General features: G+C 49.1%; 1 protein-coding gene across 3 annotated transcripts in view; it reads left to right on the top strand.

Annotated features, from left to right (window-relative positions):
* Nucleotides 1-201: 201 nt before the first annotated feature.
* NELL1 (neural EGFL like 1) overlaps nt 202-19,837 on the top strand; it is a 1,344,875-nt gene continuing 1,325,239 nt past the window's right edge. The window contains exon 1 of one of the 3 annotated variants that reach the window (XM_063946373.1): nt 202-472. In XM_063946373.1, the coding sequence (XP_063802443.1) occupies nt 424-472 (49 nt within the window). In that variant the 5' untranslated portion in view covers nt 202-423. The remainder of the gene's footprint in view (nt 473-19,837) is intronic. The other 2 variants (XM_063946374.1, XM_063946375.1) reach the window with 2 other exon arrangements.

Here is a 19,837-nt window from a genome sequence, read left to right as displayed (position 1 = left end):
TTGAGGATTGAGTGATAATTACTGATCTCAGCCTATATATGTATCAGCTGGAGTTTCTGCTGTGGGGCTGAACCAAAACTCCTTTCAGAGGGGGAAACAGTATCTCCAATATACTCAGCCCCCTCCCTGTTCACGCTGGCCCTCCAGGGCAGAGTTGTATATCTGGGTATGAGGGGGTGAGGCTGTGAGGGAGGGGGTGCTGCCATCCCTGGGCGGCTGCTGCAGAGTGGCAGAGATTGCTAGCTTTGCGGCTCCCCCCTGCCATGAGCAGTGGTGCGCTCCCAGATCTCAGGCAGGCTCGGCAGCTTGCAGGGCTCAGTCTCACACCAGCCTTTGTAAGGAGCTCTGCAACTTTAATTCTCCAGCAAACTGGGGCTGAGGATTATTACTGCCAGTCCGGGGACATTACTGCACACTATACAAATGGATGGGATTTTTGCACTCTTGGCATGTGTGCTGACTGCTGAAGCAGGTAAGGGTGGCAGAGGACAGGCATGCCAACTGTAACTGCTGCCAGCTGGGGTATAAGGGGGTTGCAGGTGGATTTGGTCCATGCATTGCACATGTGGGTGTTTACCTGGTACAGCTGGGCATTTGGCCACTTGTCATGGCACAGCTGGGTGTTTGGAATGGCACATCTGTGTTGTTACCATTTGGCATGATACAAATGGCTGTGCAGAATGGGGGCTTGCATGCTATAGAGGAGAGAACATACCAAGGCTGAGGGTGTTCCATGATACATCAGTGTGTGTGTGTGTGGTCTTTGCATTGCACAGACGTGTCTATGTGCCAGTGATCTTGCAGCCTGCACAGCTGTGATTTTATGGGGATGGTATGGTACATTGGAGATGTGATGTACCTGGTGATTGGCAAGAGGCTGCAGGCAGGTGTGATCTGCAGGACGCTGAACATGGCTACACAGGGGGTGGTTACAGTATGGCTAGGGTCCCATGGATTAGGGTATACTGTATATGGTATCGGTTGCAGAGAAACTTTGCACTGTGTCTTGCTCTGCAAAGGGGACTATCCCTGTCTTCAGCACCCTGGACAGCACCCAGTATATACAGTATCCTGGGGTCTTTGCATTCCCACACTGCAGGAACTTGCACAGGTCAGTCAGGTGCCCTCAACCTGCTATCTGCCTGACTTGCCCATGGGTACTAGCCTAGGCATGTGTCTGTAATGGGGAGAATAGGGGCATCTCCCTGGGGGGCTGTTTAATGGAACAATACCTGGATTCCCTGCTCTCTAACACTCCCCTGTATTGCAGAATGGGTCTTGGTACATCTAGTGTGACAGACAACAAGCTGTCTCCTTCTAGTGAGATGCTCTTGATTTGGACCCCTCACTGGCTACTTCAGCTCTGCTTTGTATGTTCTGCACACCTTGCTACTGGCAGTGTCCAAAGCATTCTCCCCCCTGAAGGCTCCAGTCCCCACCAGTAGCCCGGCTCATCATTCTATCTCCTGACTGTCAGCAGTAATCTAGGTTATCTGTTGGTGTCCTCCTTGCGCCATACCTCCTCTGGATGGCAGGAGTTGTGTGTATGGTAGATAGATTTCTCTCTGTCTCTTACACTGTAAGAATGTATGGCCACAGATGATCAGGATGCACTGGCCACATCCTGCCCTCCTTGCCTGAGGCTCCACATTGGGCTGTTTGAAGAGTTTTGCACAAGTGATGTGACCAGAAGACCATCTGCCACCCTTCAAAGGATTCCCATCAGCAGCATTTTCTTGATTAGCAATAGAAAGTCCACAGGAGAATACATTTCCTATTAATATTTGATGTATTTGCTATGTGCGGAAAGCTGCAGTACTGCTGTTTAATAAGACACTGACACTGAAAGCAATCCTGGATGCATAGGGGGAAATGTATCAAATCTTCTAAAGCAGTCCTTCCTTTATTCCTTGGTAGAATTTGGAAATGTGTGTAAGAGATAGGCATTGGGTGATAGGGGGGAACACAACTGGTTTCCATCGAAGAGGTTTGAGGCGCTGGGTCCAGATGGCGATTTTCATTGGCACAATAAACTTAGGGGATGGGTAAACTCCTCCACTATGAGTGACCCAGGCTATATTTGCAGGGTATTAGAAGCCTGTTTGCTAGAAAAGGTACAGGACTGAATTGGGGACACTATCATTAGTCTGCTGGAGAGAAAAATAACAAAATCCACTGTGCAATAACGTTTAAAACGGCAATTACTATAAGCAGCTCTCCCAGTGAAATCCTCCCATAATGTGATTTGGTTTGAGGAGTGAGATTGGCACTAGGTGTCCAAGTCTCATGAATATTAATGCTGGAAATAGCATTGTTTTCCATTTGCAGGTTCTCACCCTGTAATCAGCGGAGCTAAGTAAGGGGGTACTTACATAAAATTGGATCATCTCATCCGTTCTTCACTTGTGATTTGCAGTTATTTAGATCTGTGGCATGAAGTGTTGGGGGTTACCTGGTGGAGGGACCAGTAATATGCTGCTGAATGATGTGTTGTTGTGTGTTAGGCTCACTCCTATAGAGATGGTGTGATTAGTACATAGGAGGATTCATATCCGCCTGCCTCTGGCTTTCTTACACGTTGGCATATTAGAAATTGCAGAACAGGGAGGCACAGTGTGTTATTTATAAGGGCCACCTGGCTAGGACCGTTGGCTGCTTAGAGTGAAGGTACGTTATATTTTTCAGGGAGGGGGTGAATCTTACAGTACATTATTGGCACAAATATTGGAAAGCTGCTCAATCAGATGTAATATCAGTCAGGTGCTAAAAGGGAGGGGTAATTCTATGTAAGAAAAAACAATTTGTGTTCCCTAATGCACACTGAGTGAGTAATATTACTACATAATAAATCAGATAATACGGAGATCTTAGTTGCGTATATCTGCAGATATAGGGTTAAGCCCCCAGGCCGATCGACAAGGCTTCTCCGTCACTGGGGGTCCCTAATACTAGGTATGGGTCCGGGGTGCAGGACCCCATAACGTCGGCACAGGTCGGCTACCCCAGGTCAGCACACAGGTGAAAATTAATGAGGGTTAATAAGAAGCACAGAAGTGCTATATAAGTGAAGTGTGATTAAAATACAAAAATATTTACAAAGTGATAGGGAAAATCATGAGTGTTTAATAAAGTGTTAGGGTGTGCCGACCTGAAGCCGCCATTATTGGCACCTGTTTGTGTTCTCTCTGTTAAATGTGATGAACTAGTAGGGCTGAGTGAGCGCTGAAGGCACAGATTAAACCCTGGGTCTCATGGATCCCCATGTGTCCCCACTTTGGCATGTTTGGGGATAGAATATGTCACCAATCAGATCATCACTCATAGCACACTGTTCGAACAGGGCTACATGTGACAGAAACATTGATGTGAGGAGGGGAATGGAGGCTGCAGGAAGCCCCACAGACTGAGAGTTATATAGTGGGAGGAGCAGGGTCCCCAGCAGCACAGAGTATATCAGGAGATGAGTGATGTGTCAGTGAGGACAGGGCTGCATGTGACAGGGGCAGTGACATGATGTGAGGAGGGGAGTGGAGGCAGCAGGAAGCCACAGACTGAGAGTTATATAGTGGAAGGAGCAGGGTCCCCAGCAGCACAGAGTATATCAGGAGATGAGTGATGTGTCAGTGAGGACAGGGCTGCATGTGACAGGGGCAGCGACATGATGTGAGGAGGGGAATGGAGGCAGCAGGAAGCCACAGACTGAACATACAGATGGGTCTACGTTTATCTTGACCTTTAATAGGATTAACTGAGACTGGCCAGTCGGACTTAATCCCCTCCTGTATTGTTCTCTGTATTGTATTACAGCTGAGAACAATAGATGAAGGGTTTATGCTAATAAATCATGTTGTGCCTAGGCGCAGAAAACTAGTCAAAATAACCGTGGACCCATCTGTACTATAGTGGAAGGAGCAGAGTCCACATCAGCACACAGTACATCTCCGTCCCCACCCATATGGGTAGTGATTGAGTAGTGTGCATGTGTCATTGTGTGCCGGAAGTGTGTATGTGTGTGGGACGGTAACTAGTGCTCCCACTGGCCACGAAACACACGTGGCACATCTTTGCTGTGTCTACATGCCAAGTGCTTGGATCATACACCTACACTTAGACTTGTCACACATGCTTGGTTTGCAAGACATGACTGGTAATGGAAAAACTAGTTTACATGTGTTCTCCCTGCCTTGTCCGGTTAGTGCATCCTAAAGCATAGCATGAGAAGGACATTTTGTACTACCCTAAGCTGCAGGAGGGAAACCTATTTACTTCCCCCCCCCCCCCCCCCTTTCCTTTCTTCATTATAATAATGATATTTGTATATTGCTTTTGCACAATAGAATTTGCTGTATTCACCTATTTAACATCATTAACAACTTTATTTAACATCATTAACAACTTTTAGGATCTAGATGGGGCGTAAAAGGGAGTGTGTTGGTCTGATAGAAGTAGATTGGCTGGTACTTTATCATCTTTCTCTTTCTCTCCCCCCTCTTTCTCCCCCCCCCCCCCCCCCCCCCCCCAAAGTACCAGCCATTCAGCTTCTGCCTTATATTTTACAGGCTATGCTTATAAAATGCTGATTGGTGCTTTATCTCTCACAATTGTATCTCTCTTCAAGCTTTGATAAATACCCCCCAAGATAGACAAAGTGGGGAAGTTTTCCAAATCAATCTGCTTCTGTCGTTTCTTAGACTGTGCTAATTGGTGGCTTTCAGCAACTTCTCTACTTTATCTCTCTCTCTCTGAGGCTTGATAAATCTCCCCCCATTGTAAATATGCAATATTAACAAATGAAAGACATTTATGAATGCGATACTATTATTAACGCCATTAAATTTGGCAAATTTGCATCTTTAAGGCAATGGAGGTGTAAATGATGATACATTTTATTGTCTTTGGAATCAGCCTGTAAAAGGCGGACGCTCTTGGGGTACAAGCACAGCCCGTGACGCCCCTCTGCTTGAACATAATAGACCGCAGCTCAGAGTGTAATAAAGGGCCGTTCATGGCCACGCAGCAAGAATGCACGACCTTGCACAGATACAAATTGCATTATTAATAGTATGATGTTCACAATGGTCATGTGCAAAGCCCTTCACTCATCGCAGGGTCACTGAATGCTTTTAGGTTAACTGCATTTTATTCTTGTTGGTTCTAGAAAGCTGGGCCTGTCTCTGTATTAGGTTGTCTATGGCAGCATTAAATTACGTTATTTGTTTCATTAACTTCAGCTGCCGCTGTCACAGCAGCTGAAGGGCAGCTAGGCCCCCAGTGCGTCCTGGGATGGGGGAATAGGTGTGTAAAGCGCCACTTGCTGCTACCCCAGTTGAACCGGGCCCCCTCCTGTGGACTAACAGGAGGGGGCCCAGTCACTAGTATTGCCACAGTATGTGGCCATTGCCCCCGGTGTGGTTACAGCAGACAACTGCTGCATCCCATGCTGATGGACTATTTTACTCCTCTGTGGTTTGTGGCCTGTCACCTCATAATGCAGACAAAGATGCACAGACTCTAGTTCCGCCTTACTAGGCACTGACATGGAGCAGCCATTTATTGCACAGCTGCAGCCTAATTCCTGTCAGAGGTTGTAGTAATGTAGTCACAGTGTTGTCTTGAGGAGGGGGAGAAGCTAATTCCTGTCAGTGTCTGTAGTCAGTCTCAGTGCTGGTCCTGAGGAGGGGGAGGGGCTAATTCCTGTCCGTGTCTATAGTCGCAGAACAGGGGAGGGGGAGGAGCTATTTCCTGTTAGTCTGTAGTGTAGTCACAGCAGGGGTGCATCTAGGTTTCCAAGTGCCCCTGGCAAAGTAAGGAACTGCCCCCCCCCCCACATGTAAATAAGGACAGTGCATGTTGAAAAGGGGGTATACCGACATCGGCATCCCGTGCGCCAGAATGCCGGCAGGAAGGGGGGGTGAACCCAATGAAGCCCCTTGCAGGATCGCTGCGCTCGCCACAGGTTTTATGCTCCCTCTGTGGGTGTCGTGGACACCCACAGAGGGGTAATCGCCTACCTAACCGGGTATTCCGGCGGCATAGTACCCCTGTTGGAATCCTGGCAGCCGGGTTCCTGACGGGTGGTATTTTAACCGCATAACGTAGTGTTCATTATTCAGATTATGCCACACCGTAGTACACGTTACGCCACAAAATAGTATCCCTTATACACATTATGCCATACACTAGAGGCCATTGTTCAATTATGCCACACAGAGAGAGGAATAAAGCGCCCCATGAGGGCAGCGACTGACTGGGGGGTTGATTCGGCCCTGTCATTTGTGAACGCGCGCACACGTCACAGGGGGCGTGCCGTGTGGACTCGTGGAACGGCCCCATTGCCATGGCGACAGTTGCGGGGGGGGGGGGACGCCCCGCGGGTCCGGGGGCGGGGAATTGCGGCACGCCCCCATTTCCAGGGAGCCAGAGGCTGCGCTGTGCGCGGCCTTCCCGCCTCTCTGAGCGACCGATTCGGCCCTTCTGGCATGTGCCAGAGGGCCAGTCCGGCCATGCATGAGGGAGAAGCAGTTAGTGAGAGGGGATGGGTGGTGGGTGTATAGTACATACAAAGGGAGGAATAAAATCCCCCATGAGGGAGCATCAGTCAGTGAGAGGGGTGGGGGGAGGGATACAGTACATACATGGGGAGGAATGAAGCCCCCCCCCCCCCAGAGGTGCTGGATGTGAGGAAGGGGAGGAGCTAATTCCTGTCAGTGTCTGTAGTGTAGTCACAATGCTGGCCCTGAGGAGGAGAGGAGCTAATTCCTGTCAGTGTCTATAGTGTGGTCACAGTGCTGGGTGTGAGGAGGGAGAGGAACTATTTCCTGTCAGTCTGTAGTGTAGTCACAGTGCTGGTGCTGAGGAGGAGGAGTTAATTCCTGTCAGTGTCTATAGTGTAGTCACAGTGCTGGGTGTGAGGAGGGGGAGGGCTAATTCCTGTCAGTCTGTAGAGTAGTCAGTGCAGGGCCTGAGGAAGGGGAGGAGCTCATTCCTGTCAGTGTCTATAGTGTGGTAACAGTGCTGGGTGTGAGGAGGAGGAGCCTAATTCCTGTCAGTCTGTAGTATTTCCTCCTTTATCTTATGGACACAGAACAGTGATTGCTTCTCCATGTCTCCTACAAAGGGGACATCATAGAGTGTAGTTTGGTGGTTTTCTCATGGATTTCCTCCGTGCTGTGTGGCCTAAGAGGGAGTTCTGCGCCTGCAGTGCTGGAACAGGAGGTCAGTAATATAACGAGGGGACCTGGGAGATGTCTGCTCCATTTATTTACTGGTAATATTTATTTACTGTTAAGTGTGTCATAGTGTTACACCCAACACTTTATTTTGGGTTCTGTTGGGACAACGTTCCAAAAACCATTGTGCATTCCTATTAGATATACAGGATTAGGCTTCTGATGTGGCCGATTCCATACTCCTCGTAGATGTTCACAATTGTAAAGTGCAACAGAATATGCTAGCGCTATATAAATAAATGTTTACATAGAGAACGTTGTCAGGGCGAAAAAAATGTGCATATATAGAATGGAAAATTCTGAAAAGATAAATGACTTAATAGATCCGCTGATGCACAAAAGAGAGGCTGGCCGGCGACAAATCGGGTGTTTTCTAGGTGGCGTGCATTGGAGCAGATTAAGCTGTTACTGCAGATTTGAGAGACCATACCCCTAGCTTGTTAAGTGCCTCTTGGGCTGCCAGGGACCTCGGTGGAGCACCTTTGCCGGATGACCACCTGGTCTTCTGCCCAAGTCTTCTGAGGTTCAGTGGTTTTTTGAGGTTTTTTTTCTTTTTTTGCTTCCAAAATGCTAGTTTGGTACAGAAGAATTTATTCCCAGCAGTATTTGTACTTCCATTAAACCCTTTTCTCATTGGGGGGGGGGTGGGCACTGGGCACCCACCATACTTATGCTCATGTTTGTGCTTTGTTTGACGTAGCTTGTGGATGGAAGACCGTGTCCTCTTTGAGTTCTATCTCCCCCTCTTTATTTACCGCTCCCTTTCTCTCCTGTACTGGAGCAGAGCTAGAAAACATAATGGGCGGTATTCAAATGACTTATCGCGCCCAATCTCCTTTCTAAAGTGATCCCCGTTAAAGCACATATCGCACCTATAGTAATCAGGTTTTGCTGCGTAACGTGTTGGGTGCCCTCGCTACCGCAGGGGTAGTGAGCTGAAATTATTATACCACGCCCATCAGCAGAAACAGAACGGGTGTGGAAGGGGGTGAAAAGAATTGAATACCCCCCAATGACTCCAGATTATGGGCTATAACGTAGGAGTAGCCAAGTTCCTACAGACCCCTCTGTCCCCCATGGCTCCAGTGTCTGCCAGTGGGCTTTCAGTAAATGCTTAACGTACAAAATTCCCTTTTATCGCCTGCTTTTCTTGGCAAAAATAATAAATATTGAGATGACAGATTAGCGTTTACTCAGCTGGCGCGGTGACGTTGAGGGGTAAGGGTTCATTTACCACTTTGTGGTCGTGTTTGTGCTGCAGATCAGATGTGGGTCTTCAGTTTCAGTAAAAGTAAACCCTGATTTATTTAAAAATAAAATGTTATTCTTAGAATAAAGCAAATCTTTGTAGCTTGTCTGTTAGTGCTGTCCTGGGATACTGGTTTGCTTTCACCTATGGTGATTAGTTTATATGGCAATGTGATAACGAGATCTATCACTTATTTCTGTTAGGCAATACGGCAGTGTAGTGCTGTAACCTATGGGCAACTCTACGCAAAATTTACCGGGAGAGGGTTCCTCTGGGACCTTTCCCAGCAATGGCTGCCGCACCTGCGTGGTCAGATTGCTTACATAGAAACAGAATTTCACGGCAGATAAGAACCACTTGGCCCATCTAGTCTGCCCCCTTTTTTATTTTTTTATTTTTTATTTTATTTTTATTTTTTATACCATATTTTTATCTCAAACCTTATTTGATCCTTATTTCTCTGTAAGGATATCCTTATGTCTATCCCATGCATGTTTACATTGCTCTACTGCAGGGGTGGCCAACCAGTCAGACAAAGAGCCGACATCTTGTTAGGTATGTCAAAGAGCCGACATTAAGCCGAAGGCGCGTGTGCAAAAATATGGTGTGACCTTGTGCCTGCTAGGCCACACCCCTGCTATAAAATACAGTGAAAATGCCAGATCCACATAAAATAAAATTTTTAAAGCCAGAATCAACATTAAATACATTGAAAAAGACACTTCCACATAAAATAATTAAAAAATCCAGATCCACATAAAATATATATTGAAAAAGCCATATTCACATCACACACTTCAGCTCCTCCATGTGTAGCTCCAGCCAGCACCCTCCTGTGTCACTCCAGCCAGCTCCCCCATGTGTCAATGTGTCACTCCAGCCAGCACCCTCCTGTATCACTCCAGTCATCTCCCCCATTATGTCTCTCCTGTCAGGATCCTTCTGTGTCACTCCAGCCAGCTCCCCCATGTGTCAATGTGTCACTCCAGCCAGCACCCTCCTGTATCACTCCAGCCAGCTCCCCCATGTGTCAATGTGTCACTCCAGCCAGCACCCTCCTGTATCACTCCAGTCATCTCCCCCATTATGTCTCTCCTGTCAGGATCCTTCTGTGTCACTCCAGCAAGCTCCCCCATGTGTCACTCCAGCCAGCACCCTCCTGTATCACTCCAGTCATCTCCCCCATTATGTCTCTCCTGTCAGGATCCTTCTGTGTCACTCCAGCAAGCTCCCCCATGTGTCAATGTGTCACTCCAGCCAGCACCCTCCTGTGTCACTCCAGCCAGCTCCCCCATTATGTCTCTCCTGTCAGGATCCTTCTGTGTCACTCCAGCAAGCTCCCCCATGTGTCAATGTGTCACTTCAGCCAGCACCCTCCTGTATCACTCCAGTCATCTCCCCCATTATGTCTCTCCTGTCAGGATCCTTCTGTGTCACTCCAGCCCACCCTCATATCACTACAGCCCAGTATCTGGCCCCCTCAGTTTTCAGTCACCATAGTGCTGCTGTGTCTGCATACCTCCCAACTTTGAATTTCTATAAAGAGGGACACTCGCATGCTCCCGAAAAAGGGGCGTGACCTACAAAAGGGGCGTGGCTTCACGGGAGGATCCACGCTCGCGAGCCACGCCCCCATTTTCGTCACTGAGGGAGCATGCCCAGCGCTCTGTGAGCCGCTGGCATGCCCCTTCTCCCTCTGACTCCAGTGAATAGACGCTGTGCGCATGCGCCTGTTCACCGCTGCTCTGCTAAGCAGGGCAGCAAGTGCATGAACCTCCCAACTGCCCCCCCCCACCCCACCGCGGGACACTGTGGACCGCGGGTGGGACAGTGCCCAAAAAATGGGACGGTCCCGCAAAAATCGGGACAGTTGGGAGGTATGTGTCTGGTTGGAATGCACCAGTTTCCAGGACCTGTTGTGGTCAGGTGACTTTGAGTGTCGGGAGCCACATAAGAATAAAAGACCTGCATGCGGCTCAAGAGCCACAGGTTGGCCACAGCTGCTCTACTGTCTTTAGCCTCTACCACCTCTGATGGGAGGCTATTCCACTTGTCCACTACCCTTTCTGTGAAGTAAATTTTTCCTCAAATTTCCCCTGAACCCCCCCCCCCCCCCCCCCCCCTCCTGGACTTTGTTAGAAACTTTCACATACACCAAGGATTTTATCATGTCCCCCCTTTCCCTTCTCTGCTCCGAAGTTATGTGCGGTCTGGAGTCTGAGCGCATCACAGGGGCGGGTTCCTGTCGGAGCGCCTGGAACGGCATGTGTGATTTCTTATTGCTGCAAATATCGCTCATAAGAAATTACAGTTCCTGAGTCTGCTGTGTGATAATTGATACATATGCCCCAATATCACACGTGCGATCAGCTCTGGGATTAGCGCTTCCCGTCACATTCATTGTTGTTCTTCTTTGTCTTCACACATTGATTAAAGTGATTATCCGGGATTGAGCATTCACCGCACAGTCTGCCGCAATGCATTAATAATGGTGATGAAGTCGCATGTTGGGGAATGACAGGTGAGGTGACAGTGACTCTCCGTGTACACAGGTGTTACTAGTATGAATGACAGGAAGGTGACTCTGATCTGAGGCAGGTACAGCAGATGGGGATGTGTCTCTGCTTTAGCCTATACATAGCAGCAGATGCTGTGTGTGTGTGTGTGTGTGTATGTGATGTGATATAGAGGTGTTTGGCTGTTAATATTTCTGTTACATTGATATTCCATAGTGAGAAAACATAACAGAATGAGGTCTTGTGACACCGCCATTCTTTGCCTCAGTAAAAAATCTATAAAAATAATTTGAAGATAGATATATATATATATATATATATATATATATATATATATATATATATATATATATATATATATATATATATATATATATATATTTTAGAGCAAATATTATCGGCAGCACTCGGCGGAATGAAGACACAAAGAGTCAGGATAAACTGCAACGTTTCGATGTGTATTTACTTCGTCATCAGGCAAACATAATACAATAACCAAACTCTGCTCACCTTATATCCCCACCATGTGTAACACTAACCACGGCGTCCAGAAATGACGTCATCGCTCCCCGTCCGTAACCATGGTATTAACATATAAACAATATAGTGAAAATAAAAACAGCAGCAACAAAGAGTATCGCACAGAGTCAGGAAATATAAATACAAGTAAACGAGCTTGGTGAATGTGCATGCAATTAGAATGATCACGCATGCATGATATATATTGTATAACGAGAAGCGTTACCCTATAATGAGTGAACAATAAATCAGTCTGAATGCCATGGGGAGAATAAATCAATGCATGTAAACCCAAATTATCATTAAGACCACGGGGCGTAAGGGTTCCCAATCTAAAGATCCAACTAGATTCGCATTTGAGCAGTTTGAGTGAGCGATTACACCCCCCCCCCCCCCCCCCCCCGCTATGATGGTGGAATATGATCTATAATCATATATCTAAGATTGGCCATGCTGTGACCCGCTTCCACGAAGTGTCGCGCCACAGGATGGTCACTTTTGCCAGAATCAATAGCAGCACGTATGGTGGAACGATGTCCCGCCATGCGTTCCCGCAATGTTCTGTCTGTTTTGCCGACATACACCAGTCCGCATGGACATCTAATAATATAAACAATAAATTTAGTCGTGCAAGTCACTTTGTCTAATAAAAAACTTTTTTCCACTGTATGGATGACAAAAGCGGTCTCCAGCTATTAAATACCGACAGGTGACACAATTGACACACTTATAGCAGCCATTACGTCGGCTCAGGAAGTGTTGAGAACTAATGGTGTTAGACATATTAGAGACATCAGTCTTAACAACCCAATCTCGGATATTCCGTCCTCTGGTATAACATGGCATGAGTCGTCTATCACCAAGATTAAGATCCTGATCAGTACTCACTATTGGCCACAATTGTTTAGACACAATTTGATCGAAATTACTGCACACATTAAAGTGATTAACCCACGGTAGACACTTGTCTGAGGTATTCACCCTATTGGTGTGTAATAAATCACTCCGGGCTTTACCCAAAGCTTTCTCTTTGGCCGAAATTAAATGTGGCAAAGAATATCCTCTAGACAAAAATTTATCAATCATGATATCAATTTGGGCACATGCATCCTTGGTATTACTGCAAATGCGACAAGCTCTAAGGAACTGTGAGTAAGGAAGTCCGTATTTTAAAGATTTTGGGTGAAAACTGGTGGAGTGTAACAAAGTGTTTCTATCGGTATTCTTAATAAAAAGATTAGTGGAAATATGTTGATTCTCAATTGTAACCAAAACATCAAGAAAATTAATAGACTTGTCACTGACATCACAGGATAATTTAATAGGACTATCAGACCTGTTGTGTTCCTCTACAAATGACACTAACTGTTCCTTAGTACCTGTCCAAATAATAAATAAATCATCTATATACCGAACGTAAAAAAATATTTTGTCAGAAATATTGGTGTTGCTGAAAAAAATATCCTGTTCTGCCCGGAACATGTATGAGTTAGCGTACGATGGGGCCACATTGGACCCCATCGCACAACCGGAGACTTGCAGATAAAAATGTCCATCAAAAATAAAAAAATTGCATGTCAATATCATTTCCAGGAGATCACAAAACAGGTCTATATCCGGTCCAACATATAAAGGATTATCAATTAGTAGATGGCGCACTGCAGCAATACCATCCGGATTGGGAATGATGGTATATAAGCTAGATACGTCCAAACTACACAGAAAGCTATTACATGGAACAGTATCAATTGCTGCCAATTTATTTATTACAGGTTGAGTATCTCTTTTTCAAATTTCAAAATCCCAAATTTTTTGTTCCCCCTACTGAGATAATGACGCATATAAATATATATTATATATCTAATATAATATGTCTACATATACACATAATATATAATATATATGTCATTATGTCAGTAGGGGACCCAAAAATGTGGGATTTTGGATAAGGGATACTCAACCTGTGTGTGTGTGTGTGTGTATGTGTATATATATATATATATATATATATATATATATATATATATATATATATATATATATATATATATATATATATATATATATATATATATATATAATCTCCTATATAATAGCCCAGATCTGTGACTTTGTGATTCATTTGCTAACGCTGGGCGGAGTCACAACACTGGGCGGAGTTAGTCAAATGAGTCACAGATCTGGCCAAATCTACAGGAGACTAGGAGCAGAAGCAGATAGTATGGGCATGGCACAGGCAGGGGTGCACACCTCCCAGCTTTCTTCAGGCAGAAGGAGGGACACACACTCGGTGAAAAGGGGGCGTGGCTTCACGGGAGGGCTCCTGTTTTCATCAGTGAGGGGGCATGCCCAGCACTCTGAGCTGCTGGCATGCCCCCAGGGGCTGATTATGAGTCCGGGGGGCCCAGGGCACTTGAGACAGGGGAGCCCTATCTCATTGCTGTGCCTGCTGTGGGTTGGGGGCGTGGCCTAATCGCGGGACGCGCGGCCACGCCTCCTTATGCAAATTCCTTTTTTGATTTTTTTTAATGGGATTTTGGCCCCTCAGCTAGGGCTAAAGACAGAGGAGGTGGTCGCTCCCCCCTACACACCCGCATAGGCAGAAGAAAGCAGGGACACTGCTGCCTCCCTGTAACACCACAGACCTGCCAACACGCAGCAGCGTGTGCTGACTGTAGCACAATGCTGCCGTTGTTGCTGGCAGTACGGGGGGGGGGGGGGAGCTTCTGAGCTGGGACAGAGCTACTCCAGCCGGGGGGGCCCCTAAAACTGTGGGGCCAACGGTACGTACCCCCTGCCCCCCCCACCTTAATCCGGCTCTGCTGCTGGAACCCCCCCTTAATCCGTACCCCCTAATGCCCCCTCTCCCTCTGTCTCCACTATTCACCGCTGCTCTGCTAAGCAGAACAGCGAGTACAGGAGCTTTCCAACTGCCCCCCCCCCCACCGCGGGACACTGCGACCCACGGGTGGGACAGCGGGACAGACCCCGAAAAATGGGACTGTCCCGCGAAAATCGGGACATTTGGGAGGTATGGGGGTGTGTGAGGGGGTATGTCATACAGACAGACGGGCACTGGCTCACTGTGTGCTTGACCCCCCACATCGGCATACTCAGCAGGGTCTCTCTGGCGCGGAGGAGCGTCACTTTCTGGCACACTCCACGCTTCTTAGCTGCAGTTTTGTGGGGCACCTGCCGCTGTGCAGGTTCCGTACTGCCTCTGTTATCTCCAGCCCCGGCAACCCCACCGCTAGCTGCAGCGCTGCCACCCGCAGTGAGGTGCGCCCAGCTCATTCCCACACTTTAGCTGGCGGGTAGCGCTGCAGAAATCCGAGCTGCTTGCAGGCTCCGACCCACTTCTCCCTCCAGCCGCAGCGTCTCCTGGGAGCTAACCAGTCACTCCCAGTCTCCCCTTACCACAGTGCCCGGCAGCCGCGAGGTCCACGCCACGTGCATGCTATGACCCCCTCCTCCCTCCAGCCGCAGCATCTCCTGGGGGCTAACCAGTCATTTCCAGTCTCACCTTACCACAGTGCCCGGCAGCTGCGCGAGGTCTGCGGTGTGTGACTGAGGAGGGGGGGAGGGATGCGGACGGGCAGAGGAAGCAGGACTCCAGCCTGAGAGTCAGCCATGCCAAGTCTCCAGCAGCAGCAGATCCCAACAGGTTGGAGTGGAACAGCAGCAGCCAGCAGCAGTGACTCCGGTAAGACACATCTGTCTGTCACCACTGTTTTGTCCCTAATACCAATCTCTCCCGTGCCCTGTGTTCTGTCATGTCCCTGTCACCCCTGGCCTTGCCCTGTCACCCTTATCCTGGCCCTGTCACCCTTATCCTGGCCCTGTCACCCTTATCCTGGCCCTGTCACCCTTATCCTGGCCCTGTCACCCTTATCCTGGCCCTGTCACCCTTATCCTGGCCCTGTCACCCCTATCCTGGCCCTGTCACCCCTGTGCTTGCCCTGTCAACCCTATACTGGCACCGTCACCCCTGTCCTGGTCCTGCCGCCCCTACCCTGGCCCCGTCGCCCCTGTCCTGGCCCCGTCGCCCCTGTCCTGGCCCTGTTACTGCATACCCTCCAACTACCCTTTATGGTATGTACAGTACCCGCAGCGCCTCCAGACCTCTCCCCAATGCACCACACCTCCGCACCTTCCCCTCCACCACATGCGGCACTCCACCCCTCCCCCACATGCTGTGCCTCCAGACCCCCTACACCACCCGCAGCTCCCACTCCTCCGCCCCTTCACCACCCACAGCACCTCCAGGCCCCCCTCCACCCGCAGCATCTGCAGACACCCTCCTCCATCCGCGGTCCCCCCCTCACCCACCCCTCCCCCACCAACGGCACCCACGCACCTGCCCCTCCACCACCTGCAGCACCTCCGGACCTCCTTTCCCATCCGCCGCACTACCCGTACCTGCCCCTACCCTACCCATGGTGCCTGCGGTCCCCTACCCCACCCCCGGCACTCCCGTCCCTTCCCATCCCACAGCACCTCCGGAACCCTTCACCCATCCACAAGATCCCCACACCTGCCCCTCTCCCACCCGTGGCACCCCTGCCCCTCGCCCCACCTGCAGTGCCTCCGGACCCCTCCCCCATCTGCATCCCCCACTCTTCTGCCCCTCTCCCACCCGCAGCACCTCCCGAACCTTCCCCATCCGGGCCCCACCCACACTTCTGCCCCCCCTCCACCCGCAGCATCTACAGACACCATCCGCAGTCCCCCCCGCACCCGCTACATTCTGTACATCGTGCCCTGCAGGTGCTGTTCACGCCGTCGCAAGGGGCTGCGCCTCCTTCACCAACGCATGCCCTTTCATTGTGCAATATTTAACCACTAACAAAGGAATGCAGGTAATACTCCATATAATACAAATATTAAACCCCAGAAAGGCATGCAAGGGTTAAGGGGGCGTAGCCCCTTGCGACCGTGTGAAGAGCGCCCGTAGGGCGCGATGAAGCACCTAGTGTATTATGTATGTATGTATGTATGTATGTATATATATATATATATATATATATATATATATTATATATATATATATATATATATATATATATATATATATATGTATATATATATATATATATTAATACTCTGTTATTAAAATTATTGTATTAAATGACCTTCAGGCTCTGTGTAGATGAAACATAAATGCATAAACCTTCTATCATCTGATGTCGGACCGCATGACATCATTACACAATAACCTTACAAATAACTGTGAACTAACTTAACTTATCTAGAAATAAATGACACAGAGAAATAATGACACCGACAACTGAAATGCCATTAAAATCAGTCAACCGTTATTTATTATGATATATTTAAGGTAAGTATGGTGGCAATAAGAAAGAACGGCCAGACCAACAGTGACATTACGACTTATTGCTGCTACGCATGTCCACGACATGACTTCTTTATCTCATTGGCTTACGCCAATAAGTGCTGAGTTTCCAACTCTCTCCCCAGTACACAATAATAGAGCCGGCCAGACAGCCGAGCCCCAATGACCCCCCGGTAAGAAGGGCCAGAGTATACGATGTATTGGGCAAAGAGCGCACCCACAAACAGCAGCGCAATAGCCACTGTAACTGCCGTTCTTTCCCGCCACACACCGGCCTGTAAGGAGCCGGTGCCGCCACCATACCCTGACTAACAACGAACTAACTAAAACTGACCTATAAAGAACTCGGAAACTACCTTCCAACCTAAACAAATGCCCTCATCAGACAAAAAAGAGACGCCATCAGGTCTACTGAAATGGGCGTCCTAAAAACGAGTAAGGGGAGGGGAACGACCTATCCCGAAGTGAAAACCTGCCGCAGAGGGCGCAGGCCAATAGCACCCTCTGGGATCTCGGGAGAAAAGCAGGGCAAAATCCAACGGGACCCCCACCGTACAAACGGTGACGAGTGGCCAAAAAAGGCTACAGGTCGAGTCCAGTCGAAGAGAGACGAAAAGACGGGTCAACGAGTCAGAGCCAAGGCACTCCCGCAGCCCGCCAAAAATGTAGCGGCTGGCGAGGGCACCCCAACACCGACCCGCCGGCACGCCATCCCGTCGTCCCACGAGTGAACTGAAAAGAAACCAAGGAGAACGAGAAAAATTTGAGGCAAACCAGAAGAAGGCCTGCCGTAAACTGGACAATGGAATCACCTGACATAGCGCTTGTAGGCATTGGATTTCCATCGACCAAGCGCTTTAATCTCAGTCTCCGAAAAACCCAATGAAGCGGCTGTTGTCGCAGCACCAATACGAAAGGAATGTGTGCCATACAGTGATGGCGACAATCCCAACGCAAGGATGCATTGCTTAAATACCCACCGGAATTGGTACAACGTCAAAGGTGACCCAACGAGGTGGACAAGCCATGCTCCGCCACAACGTGGCCGGGAGTCACCATACACGCGTGCCAAGGTTACGAGGCAGATGCTAGTGTTGGGGCAGGCAGGCAAGGTAATCCAATGCCCACGCCCCAACTGATCCGTCTTAGAACGGCTTAATTTGCACAGTAACGCATCCGCCAGCAACACATGGGACTCAAGCAAAGGAGGGGCCGCGGACCTGGAGGGGGCCACCAACTCGCCGATCCGAAAGGCTCCGTAAAAAGCCATAGCAAAGGCAAGCCGGAAAAGCAACACCTCATACTGAGAATCGCAAACGGATGGTAAGACCTCCATCAGGCGACCCAGCAGCGCAACCGATATAGGACGCCTGTTGTCCACAGACACAGGAGTGCCACGAGCCCAGCCCTGCAAACAGCGTCTCGCCAAAAAGCTTTTAGTGAAATCATGGCTACCCTGTAAGCGCAGAAAAAAGGAGATACCTGCCAGCATCTGGCTGACAACTGCGCGCGACCTCCCAGCTTCGTACATACGCCAGACAAAAGCCAACAGTAGTCGAAAGGAAGACATACCTTCGTTTCGCCTGTGCGCAATGAATACCTCCCATCGATGGAATGCCGCCCGATATTTCACCAGCGTGGCTGGAGCCACCGACTGGCTGGCCAAAGCGGTTATCCCAGCCATATAACCTGCCAGCAATGAGAAGGGCATACGTCACCTGTAAGCGCTGTAGCAGGGGCTAACGCGCGAAACCGAGCCCACTGTTGTCTAGAGAGAGTATCGGCAATGCTATTGTCAACCCCTGGGACGTGCCGCGCAACGAAGTGAACATTCAGACGCAAACAGAGCAAGACCAGGCGGGCCAACAAGCGAAGAACTGGAAGCGAGGAAGATCGCTGCCCATTGATCGCCTGTACCACGCCCAGATTGTCACACCAGAAGACCACGTGCTGGTCTTTGATCCGCTCCCCCCACAGCTCCAATGCAACAACAATGGGAAACAGTTCCCGCAACAAAAGGTTGCGGGTTAAGCCCTGCCGGAACCAGGAGACCGGCCAAGGGGCAGCGGACCATGCACCATCGAGGTACGCACCATATCCCCAGGAACCCGACGCGTCGGTGAACAACTGGATACCTGGGCTGTGGACCGCCTCAGACAGCCAAATGGCTACGCCATTAAACTCATGCAGAAAGGCATCCCAAACTCGCAGGTCCCTGCAAATCTCGGATGACAATCTAATGAAGTGCTGCGGCCTACGAGCGCCAGCCGTCGCCCGCACCAATTTGCGACAAAAGATTCTACCCATGGGAATGACCCTGCATGCAAAATTGAAAAGACCGAGAAGGGATTGGCACTGGCGCAAGGTAACCTTGCCACCTGCCAATGCCCTCTCAATACACACACGCAACTTGGCAACTTTGTCTAAGGGCTATCGGCAGCATCCCGCCACAGTATCCAGTTCGATGCCTAGATTTCACATTTTTCCGGAGCGATTGGTACCCCGAACTCGGAAAAAAGTGCTTTCAAGGAGAAGAGCAGCCGAGCACACCTGTCCGAGCCGCAAGGCCCGATACACAGGAAATCGTCCAGATAATGTGCGACTCCCGGTTCCCCCGTCCCAGCGCAAACGCACCAATGGAGAAATGAACTAAAAGCCTCGAAAAAAAGCACAGGAGACTGAGCAACCCATGGGTAGGCATTTGTAGATGTAAAAACCGTCGTCCAGCCTAAAGCCCATGAAACGAAACGAATCGGGGTGCAATGGCAAAAGACGAAATGCAGATTCCACATCAACTTTACCCAATAACGCATGGGGGCCCGCCGCTCTGACTAATTTCAAAGCGTCATCAAATGATTGATACGTAACCGAGGATGGCGCCTCGGGGATCGCATCGTTAACAGACGCGCCATGAGGGTAAGACAGGTGCTGGATTAGCCTAAATTTGCCCAGAGTTTTCTTAGGGACCACT

Source organism: Pseudophryne corroboree, chromosome 11 (genome assembly GCF_028390025.1).
Source record: "Pseudophryne corroboree isolate aPseCor3 chromosome 11, aPseCor3.hap2, whole genome shotgun sequence".
NCBI classification, from domain to species: Eukaryota; Metazoa; Chordata; class Amphibia; order Anura; family Myobatrachidae; genus Pseudophryne; species Pseudophryne corroboree.
This window is presented reverse-complemented; position numbering and strand designations above follow the sequence as displayed.